Here is a 16,408-nt window from a genome sequence, read left to right on the forward strand (position 1 = left end):
TAAGGTGTGTGTGTGGGGGGCGGAGAGATAGAGAGACAGAGAGGTGGGGGGGGTGGTTGTGGTTGTATGGACAAACAAGCAGTGATAGACGCAGATCATCAAAAGGTGTCAACGACAATAGTACAATAGAACACATAGGTGTTAAAGTTAAAGTTGGTGATATTATCTAAACGAATGTGCTAATTAAGAATGGATGGTAGGGCACTCAAGGTATAGCTCTAGTGGGGTTTTTTTTTTTAATTTTTTATTTTTTTTTTACAACTTAGTCTACTGCATTCGTTGCTCCCAATGTGGTCTCCTCTACATTGGAGAGACCAAACGTAAACTGGGCGACCGCTTTGCAGAACACCTGCGGTCTGTCCTCAAGAATGACCCAAACCTCCCTGTCGCTTGACATTTTAACACTCCATCCTGCTCTCTTGCCCACATGTCTGTCCTTGGCTTGCTGCATTGTTCCAGTGAAGCCCAACGCAAACTGGAGGAACAACACCTCATCTTCTGACTAGGCACTTTACAGCCATCCGGACTGAATATTGAATTCAACAACTTTAGGTCGTGAGCTCCCTCCCCCATCCCCACCCCCTTTCTGTTTCCCCCTTCCCTTTTTTTTCCAATAAATTATAAAGATTTTCCTTTTCCCACCTATTTCCATTATAAAAAAAAACCCCCCACTAGAGCTATACCTTGAGTGCCCTACCATCCATTCTTAATTAGCACATTCGTTTAGATAATATCACCAACTTTAACTTTAACACCTATGTGTTCTATTGTACTATTGTCGTTGACATCTTTTGATGATCTGCTTCTATCACTGCTTGTTTGTCGCTACAACCACACCGCCCCCCTCCACCTCTCTCTCTCTCTATCTCTCCGCCCCCCACACACACACCTTAAACCAGCTTATATTTCAACTCTTTCTTGGACTCGAACTCAAGTTCTGTCGAAGGGTCATGAGGACTCGAAACGTCAACTCTTTTCTTCTCCGCCGATGCTGCCAGACCTGCTGAGTTTTTCCAGGTCATTCTGTTTTTGTTTTGGACTTCCAGCATCCGCAGTTTTTTTGTTTTTATACTGAAATAAAGTGTTAACACACAATATGATATTCTACAACAAACTACCTGCTAAAACATATGGGATTATATACTCTGCTGTATTCAGCAAGCCCAATCCAAATCACAAGTTCAAATCCGAGGGGGAAAAATTGAATGGTGTCTGTGGGAGGATGTAAATATGACAGGGAAAAAGACTTGGGGGGGAGATGCAGAGTAAAGGTTTAACATCAGAAGCATGCACAATGCTGATGTATTAATGGTGTCAGATTACATGGCTGAGGAGGGAGAGAGATCTGGAAGGAGAAGAAGCTCCAAACTCATGTCGCGATTCAAATGTGTAAGTACTTACTGTAAATAAAGAGTAATGATTTTAAGGAACTACAGACCTGAACAGCATACTTTGGGAGAATAGATAATCCCCAAAACTCCTGTCTAGACTCCTACCACACAACAAAACAGTGCCCATCATCAGGATGTGGAACTCTGGCGCTCTTTCCCCTCCCTATCCCAGAGACACTCAGGCCAAATAAAAACCTCAATCTTTGCATAACCTGAGGTCAACTTACTCAGCATAGATTCAAATTTAGGAACTTCAAATCAATTTGGTTCAGTATTATACCAAGGGGTGTAGTTACCCATTAAGTCATCAGGGAGCTACAGCAGCATAGAGTTAAAGAAACTATCACGTTATTACATCTACCAACTATGGAAGGCATGATAATATAAATCAATTTAAGTTTCCATGCACAATAAGGCAAAGGTTCAGCAGTTTTGAATGAACTGAAAACTACAACATGTTTCAACAGCAGTTCAATGACCTCTCTACGAGTTAACACATCACATTTCTAGGAAACTACTTTTCATTCTCAAAATTCACAGTTATTCATTGAAATGAATAAAATGTTACTGTTCAACTTGTTCATTCACCCTTATATTTCTTTGAATAGGATTTTTCTCTCTTTCTTCCCTCATAAAAGTTTCTACTACTGCCTGTTCTGTTCCAGTCAGAAGCACACGTCTTATGTGGTCAGTCAACCGCAGGCACAAAGGTATGGCCAAGACTTGAACAGAGGTTTGGAGGCCTGTGGGGTGTGAGAGGGGTTAGGATGATTGGAAAATCATCAGGGGAGTTTAGAGGATGGTTGGGTGGGGGGGTGCGGCAGCGGTGGAGGGAAGTAGGGGGATGATCAGAGGCTCAGGGAGACAGAGACCACCTGCAGAGGCTCCTCAGGCAGGCACCTGAATCCAGGAGCTAGATGTGAAAGCACTTGCCTCCTGAATCTGCCAAGTCATCACCTCAAAGAAGTTGCTGGATTACCCAAGGCCCAGGAAAGCCAGCTGACAATAGTTGAATTCCAAAAGTAGAATGACAAGGAGGCTCACAGCCACATTATCATAGTTAAGTTCCTGCATGCTCACCCTCTGGTGACATCTGTCAAAACTAGAAGTGGGTGAGTTGAGATGCAAAACAGATTTCAGACTTTAACCACCCGCCAACTGACCCAAAGCCACCCATTTTTTTAGGTGAAAGTTCCTCCCAATTATTTACTATTGTGGGCAGGATTTTCCATTTGGGGTTGGGACCCAGACGTCAGTACCACTTCCAGGTCTTGACCTCTCTGCGGGGGATGCAGTCAGGGTAATGATTTTTCCAGAGGTCAGCCCTAATTAGCTGGAGGTTCGGTTTGATGGCCAATGAGCAGTGGCGGCTGTGAGAGGTATGTGCATAGGAATCTGAAAATGTGGACCTGTTTTAAAGGCATGAGAGAACAAGCCATTATCGTGGCTTGCAACACAATGGTAGGCAGAAGTGAGGGAGAGGAGAACAGAGCTCAGGTACCCATGGCAGAGCTGCCACTAGATTTAGGGTTGCCACCCTTGATGTTATGCTGGAGGTTGAGAGAGAATGGCGAGGGGTCTTGTTCCCAGAGGGTGGCAGAAGAAGGCCTCCAGATTTACAGACACACCAGCTGAACAGCCTGAGTGTGCATGGTGCTCCTGAACATGAGAGAAATATTCACCTAGAATCATTACTGGTCCCTGAGCAAGGATCAAACCCCTAGCACAATTTTGGAACTGGCAGCACTGATAAATGCAGCATCGCATTTCAATGAGCCCCTGGAATTGGTGAGATAGGCCAGCATTTCCCTATCTCTTTTTTTATCCTTGCATAAGAGGGATTAAAATGCTTGGAAGTGGGCACACATAGAAAGAGGATAGCTCAGCATCCTGACTGCAACGGAGGGGATAGCACTTCACATCACGAAGGTAATGCTTCAGGAGGAAGTGGGCGATGAAGAGATGAGAATAGCTGTAGGAGAGGGGGGAAAAAATACTGAATTGTGTAGAGGAAGGGGATAGCGTGTATTTCTCCCAGGCAACAGCAATGCCAAAACTTCAGCTGCATTGGGAAGCTTCAGCTCAGTAGAGATATTTGCTGTCAGAGGCGAGTTCTTATGATCTCCTCCTAATGTTCCCCAGAGGGTCATTTGAGGTGGGGGGGGGGGGGGGGGGGGGGGGGGGGGGGGGGGGGTTGGTGTTGTGGTGACATGCCAGTTGTTACTCACAATGAGGTTGCGGTGGACAAATTAATCCAGGCTGGTCTTTTGGTTCAAGCTGTTTTATTTTCAAAACAACTCCTCAGTACTACTGACTTCCAAATTGCTTCCCCACAAAATGTTCCAGCTGTATCTTTTTATTCTGTTTAGATGGGATAATCAATGCCCATCACCTGTTCAACTAGCAATTGTCTTTAACAAGGTGATTGCCATGCAGTGTGATTATTTATACATTGACATCAGTACCACACAACATCACTGTAACATTAGTCAGCTCCTTGGACAACATTGAAGCCACAGAGGCAGCACCATCACACCACTCAAGTGCCACCTCCCAGCATGGATACACTCAAACTGATGGATCCTCATGCATGGTTAGAAAGGATGGCACTGGGTGAGAAGCACAACTTGAGTGAGCAGGAGGAGGTGAGAAAGGCATAGACACCAGTGGGAAGTCCCCTTCGAAGGATGGAGGACAGACACAGTCATCCTCAGCTGGACGCACAGCCTCGGGAGTCACAAGCAAGACAGCTCTACTTCGAACAGCAGTGTGACATGTGTGCCCATTTGTCGGAGTTCCTTGAGGCAATGCGGAGAATGGAGGAATCCAATCAGCTCATGTGCACCACCATGGCTCGGGGCTTCAAACGCATGAGCTCCTCCCTTGAGAGATTGGCCAATCTCAAGGAGGACCATACCTGGAAGCAGACTGAGTGGTTGCAGAAACAACAATTATGTTGACATGCACATAATTCATGCAACAGTCTGCAGCATTGACTAGTCAATGTCACTGATAGCGCCAAGATGCATAGAGAAGTTTCTAGTTGCAGCCAAACTGGCGGTCCACTCCAGCAATCAACAGTGCCAAAAGGCTGAGTCAGTCACTGATGAGGGTGATGGTGCCACCCCCTCAAATGGTGAAATCATCACCACTGGCTTCCTTGGCCTCTCTGACTGAGGGACCATCTATGCAGGTCCTGTGACAGAGGCTGCCCCTGTCCCCACTGGCATTTGCATGATGAGGACGTTGGCCACAGGCATCTCGGCTGCAAGCAGACACATGCAAGCTGCCTGCATCTCATTTGAGGCCACAAGGAGGACACTGCATAGATGTGGCCGAGATTGAAAACCGATCCTTCAGTTATTGCACTGTGTGGTTCATTGGGTGGCAGTTGTTTGTGATTGTGTAAACTGTTATTTTTTAATTACGTTGAAGATGTTAAGCCATGATTCCAGATGTGTGAACTTCCATTCATTAATGGTGAAACAAGTAAAGACGGAAATAGTGCTGAAGGGAAGCTATAGGCGGGGATTTTCCAAACCCGGCGTGGGTGAGGCAGCGGCCCAGCCAAAAGTCCATTGACTTGCGACAGGACCGGAAGATCCTGGCAGCGAGTGGGTACGGAAAATCCCACAGATAGTCTTTGAACAGGACACTGAGACTGCTGGAGAGATGTGTACCATGCATTGTCAGTACAAGTGAACCATTCAGAGTCTTATGTTTAATGGATGAGTTCTTCCAGGGAGAGTAAAGTGAGTGTCAGACCATACAGTCCTGTTGGATGAGCAGTGCTCATGAGAAACACGCCTGGATCAGGTGTGTCCTGGCGTTCACACCACATTAATGAGAGCTTTGACTCCTGAGGAAGCCCCAATCACTTCCCTGTCCAGCACTGACACCATTCTGCTCTACATTTTCCTTCTACAATGAACTGTATTAATCTAGCGCATCACCCTCTTCTAGATCCACATCTCGCTAGAGGGCTATGTTATGGAGAGTGCAGGAGACCAACACAATGATCAGAACCCCTGCAGGAGTGTACTGCAGGGCATCATCTAACCAGTTCAGGCATTGGAACCGCATCTTCCAAGGCCCAATGGCCTGTTCAATGATTGTCCTTGCGAACAGGTGGCTTCAGTTGTTGTGCCTCTTGAGATCATGTAAAGGGGTGAATAGTCATCTCTTCAAGGGATATCCTTTGTCCCCTAAAAAAACCACCCACAGACTTTTGTTGGTAACACAAAGAGCTGCGGCACCCTGGACTGCCAGAGAACGAAGGTGTCATGGCAGCTGCCAGGATAGCGAGCGCGCACAGGCATAAAGCACATGTTGTGGTCACATACCAGCTGAACATTTAAGAGAGTGGAAGCTTCTCCCGTTGATGAATCTCATTGGCTGCTCACTCATCATTTTGATGGACAAATGGGTGCAATCAATAATGCCCTAACCCCGAGGAATCCAGCGGTGGAGTTGAATCCCACTTCCCTTTGTATCTGTTAGGACCCGTCGATTTGAAATTGTATCTAATGCTCAGCTAACGCAAAAATGGCATCAGAGACCTGCAAGTTGCAATGGTGTGCAACTGCTTGAGAGATGCCACCAAGATCCAGTGCTGATCCTTAGAAGAAACCAGAAGCGAAGAAGTCCAAAGCCACAGTGACTTTAACCGCTACTGCAAAGCATGGAAGGTAGTACTGAGAGGTTTGAGCTGTTCCTCAAATGAGGGCACAAATCTCAGATACCAGCTGCCTAGATAGGTGTAGTTTCCTGCGGCACTGATTCTCTGAGGCCAGGTAGCTTCTTCTTTGGCTGTGCACTTGATGCTGAGGGTATGTTCTTTATATCCTTTGTTGCCTTGCTGCCCCTCATTCCTCTCCTCTGCCCTCCTCATGCCTAGGACTCTGCATCTGTTTCTGAGGATGCTGATCCTCATTGCTACTTATCCCTATCTCCAAGTACCTTAATCCCATGTCCATTGTTGCCTTGCTTGTGGTCAGCTGCACTCACAATGTTTACTGTAACTCCCTATTATGGCGCCAAGATCCCTGGATGGTCGTGACCCTTTCAACTGTCCCATTGCGCATTGCCCACTTTCTCTGCTCAACTGAAGGCAACCGTGTGCCAATGAATGAGCAACCATCTTGTCTGTGCACCCTTCTATGAGCCTATCTCATTGAATGGCATGGTCACGAATGGCTCCCAGCAGCGTTGCCACATCCTTCTACTTGGACCGTTACAGATCCAGCATGGATCCTGTGCCTTCCCAACAAAATTCAATACTAGCCCTTAATGAGCTGACAAGCTTGTTAAGAGGCTTAATTAGGAATTGCTCCAAATTAGATGGGTTGCTGAGTCCTGTCATACCCCTTCCCCCGCAAAATTGCAGACCCCTGAAGTAGTACCAGAAAACCGACGTGATGACCAGCATTGGGAAAATACATGCCACAGTTCCACCCTCCATTTGGCCACCAAAATCCTGTCCTGTGTGTAGAGGAAGTGCTATATGTCATAACATAGTTAATAAATTCAAAACAACCATGTTTAAGATTTTGTCATTTAGTGACCAAAGCAATTCTTCTCCTACGATGTAAATCTATTTTGTCCCTTTCCCATTCTATGAAGGATTTAACTATTTAAATATTTTGGAGACAATTTTGGCTGAGTTCTTCCAGGTTGTTTCCAAAGCATAGAGTTTGGAAAAGAGAGAGGAGTGATTCGAGTTAGTTTAATGGATTTCTGACAACTTACCCAGTAATATAGCTGATTTGTAGGATTAGATTCAAGATATAAACTGTTTCCATATCCAGTTATTTTAATCAGCATTAAACTTTGTGCTTTGCTTTTAAAATCTTTTCAGCGCTTGCTTTTGATCGTATTAAATAGAACAGTAAAAGTGTAATAAAGATATTGAAAAAAACTGATCAATGGAGGGTACTTAACATATCTGAAAGATTGAAAAAAGTATTCAGAAACAAGATGGAAACATTCTTGCATAATCGAATCAAACATAAGAGTTCAAAAACAGATGTTGATTTAGTTTCCACACTCAACTAACTCTTAAAGACACCAGTAGCATTTCTGCAGCAAATCATCTTGCACCTCAAACTGTAACTAATAGAGATTTGTGGAGCATTGATATTCTTTGTTACAATTATTGTGCATTTATTTGATTATTTTTGTAGCAACCTAATGACTAGATGCTAAGTTGGCCATAAGGAGAGAAAATTTGGGACTCTGGAAAGAGAGGATGTATGGTGTTTTGCGAGTATGTCACAATACTAATTCATTATGCCATGAAATGGAAAACCACAGTTTGTCTGTTCTCAAACTACATCCCTAATATAATTTCCCAAATCAGTTCCAGATCTTAGTCATGCCATTAGGGTAAATGAAGGAATGAAACAGTAATCAGATAAGTCAAACTTCTCACCTGATGGTCTCGCCTCAATAACATATCGGCTGATTGGTGCCTTGCCGGCGTCTCCACTGGACCAATGAATAGTAATAGCTGATCCATACCTATAGATCAATGGCTCACCTGGGGGGCCAGGAGCACCTTGAGGGAAAGGAAAACATATACAATCAATAAAAAACGCATGTGATAAACTTAAATAAGGGCAACTATGTGGGCTTGAAAGCTGAGCTAGCTGAAGTCAACTGGGATACTAGGCTAGAGGATAGATCAATAGAGAAGCAGTGGCAGACATTTAAGGGGATATTTCAGAATATTCAAAATAAGTATATTCCTACTATGAAGAAAAATTCTAAGGGGAGGACCCACCATCCATGGTTAACTAAAGAAGTTAAGGAAAGCATCAAATATAAGGAAAAAGCATATAACTGCGCAAAGATGAGTGGCAGAACAAATGATTGGTCAGAATATAAAGAACAGCAGAGAATGACTAAAAGGTTAATCAGGAGAAAGAAATTAGAGTATGAGAGGAAGCTATCTAGAAATGTAAAAACAGATAGCAAGAGATTCTACAGGTATTTAAAAAGGAAAAGATTAAGTAAAGTGAGTGTTGGTCCTCTAGAGAGTATCTAGAATGGTAGATAAGGAAATGGCAGAAGAAATGAACAAATATTTTGCTTCTGCGTTCAACTATAGAGGATAGAAGAAACATTTGAGTAATAGCTGTAAATCAGGAGGTGAAAGGGAGAGGGGAACTTGGTGAAATTGCAATCACGAGGGAAGCAGTACTGAGTAAATTGATGAAGCTGTGGGCTGACAATTCTTGGGGTCCTGACGGATTACATCCTAGAGTCTTAAAAGAGGTGGCTAATGAGGTAGTAATGGTGTTAATTTTCCAAAATTCGCTAAATTCTGGAAACGTTCCATTAGATTGGAACATAGCAAATATAACCCCTCTATTCAAGAAGGGAAGGAGGCAGAAAACAGGAAACTACAGGCCAGTTAGTTTAATGTCTGTCGTGAGGAAGTTGTAAGAATTGATCATTAAAGAGGTTATAGCTGGGTACCTTGAGAAACTCAAGGTAATCGGGAACAGTCAGCATAGTTTTGTGAAAGGGAAATCACGCTTAACCAGTTTTTTGGAGTTTTATGAAGGAGTAACATGTACTGTGAATAAAGGGCAGCCTGTAGACATACTTGTAGTTGGATTTCCAGAAGGCATTTGATAAGATGCCACATCAAAGGTTATTGCAGAAAATAAAAGCTCATGGTGTAGGGGGTAACATATTAGCCTGGATAGAAGATTGGCCGGCTGGCTGGCAGAAAACAGAGAGTATCCATAAATGGGTCTTTGTCTGATTGGCAGGATGTGACGAGTGGAGTCCCACAGGGGTCTGTGATGGGGCCTCAGCTTTTTACAGGTTACATCAATGACTTAGATGAGGGGAACGACGGCATTGTAGCTAAATTTGCAGATGACACAAGGATAGGTAGGAAAGTATGTTGCGAAGGGGACATAATGAGGTTGCAGGATATAGATAGGTTGAGTGAGTGGGGCAAAGATCTAACAAATGGAGTTTAATGTGAGGAAATGTGAAGTTGTTCACTTTGGCAGGAAAGATAAAAAAGCAGAGTATTACTTAAACGGATACCAGCTGCAGAATTCCAGGTGCAGAGGGATCTTGGGTGTTCTTGAGCATGAGTCACAAAAAGTTAGTATGCAGGAACAGCAAGTAATTAAGAAAGCTAATGGAATGCTATCCTTTATTACAAAGGGAATTGAACATAAAAGTGAGGATGTTATGTTCAGTCATACAGGGCAGTGGTGAGACCACATCTTGAATACTGTGTGCAGTTTTGGCTTCCTTATTTAAGGAAAGACGTAGGAGGTGGTTCAGAGGAGGTTTACTGGATTGATACCATAGAAAAGTTATGGTGAAGAAAGAGGCCATTCAGCTCATCATGTCTGTGCTGGCCAAAAAGAGAAAAAAGAAACACCGTTTATTTTAATCCCACTTTCCAGCACTTGGTCCATAGCCTCGCAGGTTACAGCACTTCAGGTGCAGATTCAGGTACCTTTCAAATGAGTTGAGCATTTCAGCCTCAACCACCAACTTGGGCAGTGAATTCCAGGTGCCCACCACCCTCTGGGTAAAAAAGTTTTTCCTTTTGTCCCCTCTAATCATCCTATCAATCATCTTAAATCTGTGCCCCCTGGTAATTGACCCCTCAGCTAGGGGAAACAAGTTTTTCCTGTCTACCCTATAATTTTGTACACCTCAATCAGGTCACCCTTTAGCCTTCTCTGTTGTAAAGAAAACAACCCTAGCCTATCCAATCTCTCCTCATAGCTGCAATTTTCAAGCTCTGGCAACATTCTTGTAAATCCCCTCTGCACTCTCTCCAGAGCAATTATGTCCTTCCTGGTAATGTGGTAACCAGAACTGTGCACAAAATTCCAGCCGTGGCCTAACCAATGTTTTATACAGTTCCATCAAAACGAGCCTGCTTTTGTATTCAATACCTTGCCCAATATAAGAAAGCATTCCATATGCTTTTTTGACCACCTTGTCTACCTGTCCTGCCACCTTCAAGGACCTGTGGACATGTACTCCAAGTTACCTGGAATGAATGGATTTTCTTATGAGGAAAGGTTGGACAGACTGGGCTTGTTTCCACTGGATTTTAGAAGTGTAAGGAGTAATTTGATTGAAGTATATAAGATCTTGAACGGTCTTGACAAGGTGGACGTGGAAAGGATATTTCTTCTTGTGGGTGAATCCAGAACCAGGGGGCACTGTTTTAAAATTAGGGGTCACTCATTTAGGACAGAGGTGAAGAGAATTTTTTTATTTGAGGGTTGTGTGACTTTGGAAAACTCTGCCTTAGAAGGTGGTGGAGGTGGGGTCATTGAATATTTTAAGGCGGGGTAGATAGATTCTTGTTAGGCAAAGGAATCAAAGGTTATCGGGGGGTAAATGGGAATGGAAACACAAGCAGATCAGCCATGATCTTGTTGAATGATGGAGCAGGCACAGGGGCCAAATGGTCTATTCCTGCTCCTATTTCTTCTGTTCTTATGTAATACTGCCTTTCACAACTTCAGGAAACCCACTTCCAGTCAAATATTTATTTATGAACTGTAGTCTCCAATTATAACGCAGAAAATGTGGCAGCCAATTTGCACTCACAAAAAGTTTCAAAAACAGAATGAGAAAAATGACTGGACAACCTGAGAGATAAATGTTGGTCAGGATGCTAGGAGAACCCCCTTATCATGGGATATTTTACATCCACCAATATTCCATTTATTTTCCAAATGGAACCTCGGGTTCCTCTTTTTAATGACATATTGTATTCCTTTTCTTTCCTCATCTTCATTTCTAACACTAAATCCAGGAAGCTTGTGAATTTCTTTGTCTCAAAATCGTCTACCCAGCTGCCTCAGCTACCTCTTCCCCTGTCCTGGAGTCCCCTACCCCTACGTGCCTCATATCCTTGTCACAAGGCAATGTCATTTGCAGCTTCTCTGCCATTATTCCCAGAAATTTCACTTAGCTCATCACTACCAAAAGACCTGCAATCAATGGCTTACTGAGGCAACTCATTACATAATGATCCCAACTTAATAAAATTTTCATTAATCTTCGTCTATAGGTAGCATTTCCTCAGGTTGTCACGCATTCACGTTTCAAGATGACCATCCTTTTTCTTCCCTATCCCGCTGAAACACATTCATGATCTTCCTATCCTCTCTGAAAACTGCTCTTTTCAAACTTGCCCAACCTCCTTAAACATCTTTCCCTTTACCAATCCCTTCAATCCTGTTTCCATTCTATAACTGCACCAAGACCATTGCAACAAAGTCACCAATACATCCTTTGTGAATGAGAGTGCAATGTGTTATCACTGCTCATTCACAGTTACTGCTGCAATGTATGACATTATCGACCACTCCATCTTTCCCCACTGTCTCTCCACTCTGGTCCACCTTTGTAGTGCTTCCCTTGCCTGTTCCATTTTAGCCTGTTCCACTGAAATCAACACATAAAAGTATTCTCCTCCACTCTCAGATAGGCATCTCAGGGGGGTACTCTTGGCTCATTTCTAGATCTCAGCTAAATATTGCCTTTGGTGACATTATTCATGGTATGTTGACAAACAACCTTTCTGCCACTACTCATTGTTTAATCACCTACACGCTTAGCCAACATTAAATATTGGATGAGCAAAGTTCTTCAACTCAACCTTGCCAAGGCCAAAGGTACTCTATTTGATTTCCATCAAAAATTCTATACCTTAGCCTCTGATTCCATACTTTTGAACCTAATTATGTGCAATCTCATTTTCCTGTTTAACATCTTTGCTACCAGCAAAATTTCACCTCCACGTGACTTGACTTGACCAGTTCACTTCTACTGCTGCAGAAACACATATTTATTCCACTGCCACTTCCAGACATGATTATTCCACTGCATCATTCAGAAATGTTACCTTGTCCATAACTCCACTACCTGCGTCCTATCGTGTAGTGATACCGACATTTTTAAAAAATGCTTATGTTAACAGATTCCTTATACTCTGATGCACATATTTCAATATTCTTGTCCTCATTCACAAATCCATTTGTTAAGATTGAGGTTATAGGCAGCAGCTATTATGTCTGTCACCAGCACAAAGGGAACTCACAGTTCCAGCATAATAAACTACTTTTGAACTGTTAGAACGCAGTATTTTTCTAAACAAAATTCGCTAATGTAGAGATTTTTTCATATAAAGTATTTAAAAAATATATATATTATACTGAGACCGAGATATTCTCCAACACTGTACAGACTTGCCTGTAAAATTACATTCTTAGATGGCACAATGTAATTGAGTTTGCTTTAAGTCTTGGTCTTGAGATGCCTTGTGGAAATCTAGGCTCCTGATTATAACTGACCCTGACAGTACTTGAAACTATCACTAGGTCCACATTATAAATATTTGCAACTCAAAACATTTGAAATGATATAGAACAAGATTTGGAAAAAAATAACACATTGAGTTACCTTCTCCTGGTCCAGTGGTGATGTTTGCCTCAATTTCTGGTCCATATGTGTAAGTTTTTGCTTTGATTCGGTAAGTGTAAGTCACACCATCTGATAAGTCTTTTATTTTCATCCATCGAGGACTGCTTCCCTTCACATCCACAGTTACAATCTTACTGACTCCTGTACAGTGAGAGAATTACTGAAACCAGCCAGTTTGCAATATGCCAAGGACAACTACAAGTGCATGGTTTAATTATGGTAAAAGATGGACAAGTACACAAGGCAATCACTTGGAAATCAGAAATCAGTGAATAGGATCACAGTGGCATGCTCCATTACATGTGATTCTTTTCTCTTTTTCCCAATTTTCTCCCTCCTCCTCTGAAGACAAACTCCTTGATGGGGAGTAGTTACATAGATATGGGTACCCTATGAAATTTTTACCAAGTGATCATTATTCTTGATTAAATGTTTGATGATGCAACAATAAAAGTCAACAAGTTTTGCTGCTTAATTTATTTGTTTCCTTCTTCACACCTCTTTTCCTTTCTAATTATTGCATTTATTTATTTTTTATTATTTCCACTCTTTATTCACACTTTTCCTCAGCTATTTCTTACTTAACACACTGTTAATGAACTCAGTGTTCTAAGTCTTTATAATTACCCAGAGCAAGACTAAACTGATGTAAAAGGCAGCTTGTAGAAAATAGTAGACTTCCATTGATCATAGCTCTCAATGAGGTGGATTCCTTCTGCTGTGCCTTCTACATATTTGTGTGCTATTACAATAATCTTTTTAGAATAGATTTACAAATCATATGCTTACCATCGACAGGTGTGCAAGGCTCGTAAACTAGCCGATATCCTTCAATTATTCCATTTGGATATTTTGGTGCTCCCCAGGACACATTCACAGAGGTCGTTGTCAGTTCACTGAATCGTATGTAGCCTGGAGCACTTGGAGCTGTTCATGGAAAAACTAAGCTGTTAATCAGGCACACTGTTATCTGTATTCACAAATCACACAATGAGGAGAAAGCAGATGTTTGCAAGACTAAGAGAAAATGGAGCAAAATTGGCCTTTGTGTATATTTATTAAAAAAATTGCATCTGTATGAATTCTCTGCTTACAAAATCTTACTTCCTGCTGTCAAGTTTTTGTTACACATTTGTGTCAACCTTTCTCATTTTAAGGTCCTAAGTTCACATTTATTATGAAAACTGCGCATGTAAACTTACCATGCCACAATTACATACGCTAGCCAGTGAATCTCAGTTTTGTACTCCCAGGTTCTTAGCCAGTACAGCAGAGAAACACTTAGCTTCAAGCAACTTTACATCTCTGCTTTCTGAAATGCTGTTTGGCTTTGCTATTTAACAATAAATAATATTTTCAAATCAAAATATTGCAAGTCAGTAGAGAATGGATAAGTTTAAAATGGGGCCTGAGTTACATCCGCTTATCATGTTTCAGAGGTCTTGTGGCATGATGGATAAGTGTCTCTGCCTCTTGGCCATCTGACTCGATGTCACACTTACATCATCATATTCATCATTGTCTTAATAACATAACCATTAACCCTTTACTCTAAATCTCCAAGTATAATCTCAAAACTGTTACATTATTCTGTTAAACTATTTACATTACATTCCCACAATCTGTTAACTTCATGCATTGTTTACAGACTCCATCCAAATCCTACCTTCCCCCCCACCCACTCCAAGTCACTGTCGCCAAAGGCATCCATCACCTACAGTATTCTTGGCTTTCTTGGAGGACACGCCGGATGTATGTGTTCCGTTATCTCCTCCTTCAAAGTAAACACATTGAGGGGGTAGGATAGCAGCTTCTAATGACAGCTGGTTCCTGGGCTGTGACTCTTACAACAACCTAAACGTAAAGGCAGTGAAACCCAATCAAGGAAAAACTGATTCAAGAGAGAAATCTTCATGACTCGGATGATCACAACCCCTTGAAAAAGAAGACAGCAACTGACATTCTCTCTGTAATCTTCTTCTGTGTTGCACACTGGGGAATGGTGAAAGCACCAGTTTGAGACTTCTATGAAGAACTATGCAGTTGTATCATTCACTGCTGGTGTGATGATAAGAGAAGTATTCAATACCCAAGACATGCATGAATCTGGCAGATGAAAAGAAAAATAAGGAACATCCTGAAGTCACTGCAGGATACAAGGAAAAGGAGACTTCCCCACTATTTTTAGAGTAGGAGTTTCACTTTCTGCAGAAAGTGGTATCAATCCATGCTTGCTTCAGCATGAGGCTGCTCTGCTGCAGACAATGGGATTGCTGGATAAGCATGAGGAAGTAGGATTGCCCCATCTTCAACAATGGCATAAACCTCCACGCCTGCACATTTTTGAAGTCTCTGCATAGTAGAAGCTCTGTAGTTTGGGACCCTGTTTCTTTACTGAAAGAAGATTTGAGTGTATCCATTACTTGCAGGTGAGATCCAAGCATGAGCTGAGCTCATATTCGCAAAAAATAATAAGCTCTGAGCTTCTACCATTGGTTTAATCCAACTTGGAATTAAGCATCTCAGTCTCCTTGGATAACTCTTTGCTGGATGCTTGCAATTGTTGGTGCATATCATTGGTGAGCTCAAGGACATATGTAGGCAAATTCACTTCTTTATTACCTTCTTCAACCAAGGGATGATTCTCCTCAAAAGAGGCATAAGAACATAACAAATAGGAGCAAGAATAGGCCATTTAGTCCTTCGAGCCCATTCCACCATTCAATGAGATCGTGGCTGATCTTCTACTTCAACACTATTGTCCTGCACTATCCCCATATCCCTTGATGTTTTTAATATGTAGAAAGATATCGATTTCAGTCTTGAACATACTCAATGACTGAGCCTCCACAGTCCTCTGGAGCAGAGAATTCCAAAGATTCACCACTCTTTGAGTGAAGAAATTCCTCCTCACCTCAGTCCTAAATGACCTGCCCCTTATTCTGAGACTTTGTCCCCTGGTTCTAAACACCCTAGTCAAGGGAAACATCCTTCTCGCATCCTGTCAAGCTTTATACGAATTTTGTATGTTTGAATGAAATCACCTCTCATTCTTCTAAACTCCAGAGAATAAAGGCCCAGTCTATTTAATCGTTCCTCATAGGGCAGTCCCTCCATCCCAGGAATTAATTTAGTGAACCTTTGTTGCATTCCCTCTATGGCAAGTATATCTTTCCTTAGGTAAGGAATCCAAAATTGCACACATACTCCAGGTGAGGTCTCACCAAGGTTCCATATAATTGCAGTAAGATATCTTTACCACTATATTCAAATCCTCTTGCAATAAAGGTCAACCCATACCATTTGCCTTCTTAATTGCTTGCTGTACCTGCATGTTAGCTTTCAGTAACTCCTGGACCAAGTCCCTTTGAAGTTCAACACTTCCAAGCCTCCCACCATTTAAGAAATACTCTGTATTTCTGTTCTTCCTACCAAAGTGGATAACTTCACATTTCCCCAGATTGTATTCCATCTGCCAAATTTTTGCCCATTTGCTCAACCCCTCCAAATTTCCTAGAAGCGTCTTTGCATCC

The 16,408-nt window shown here is 42.2% G+C and overlaps 1 protein-coding gene across 1 annotated transcript in view; it reads right to left on the minus strand.

Moving 5' to 3' along the window:
• Nucleotides 1–16,408, minus strand: part of LOC121293629 (protein sidekick-2-like) — a 941,309-nt gene that overhangs the window by 143,844 nt on the left and 781,057 nt on the right. The window contains exons 37-39 of the mRNA XM_041216767.1: nucleotides 13,665–13,802; nucleotides 12,855–13,016; nucleotides 7,822–7,947 (exon numbers count right to left, since the gene is read on the minus strand). Of these exons, the coding sequence (XP_041072701.1) occupies nucleotides 7,822–7,947; nucleotides 12,855–13,016; nucleotides 13,665–13,802 (426 nt within the window). The remainder of the gene's footprint in view (nucleotides 1–7,821; nucleotides 7,948–12,854; nucleotides 13,017–13,664; nucleotides 13,803–16,408) is intronic.

This window comes from Carcharodon carcharias, chromosome 22, assembly GCF_017639515.1.
Source record: "Carcharodon carcharias isolate sCarCar2 chromosome 22, sCarCar2.pri, whole genome shotgun sequence".
In the NCBI taxonomy this organism is placed as follows: Eukaryota; Metazoa; Chordata; class Chondrichthyes; order Lamniformes; family Lamnidae; genus Carcharodon; species Carcharodon carcharias.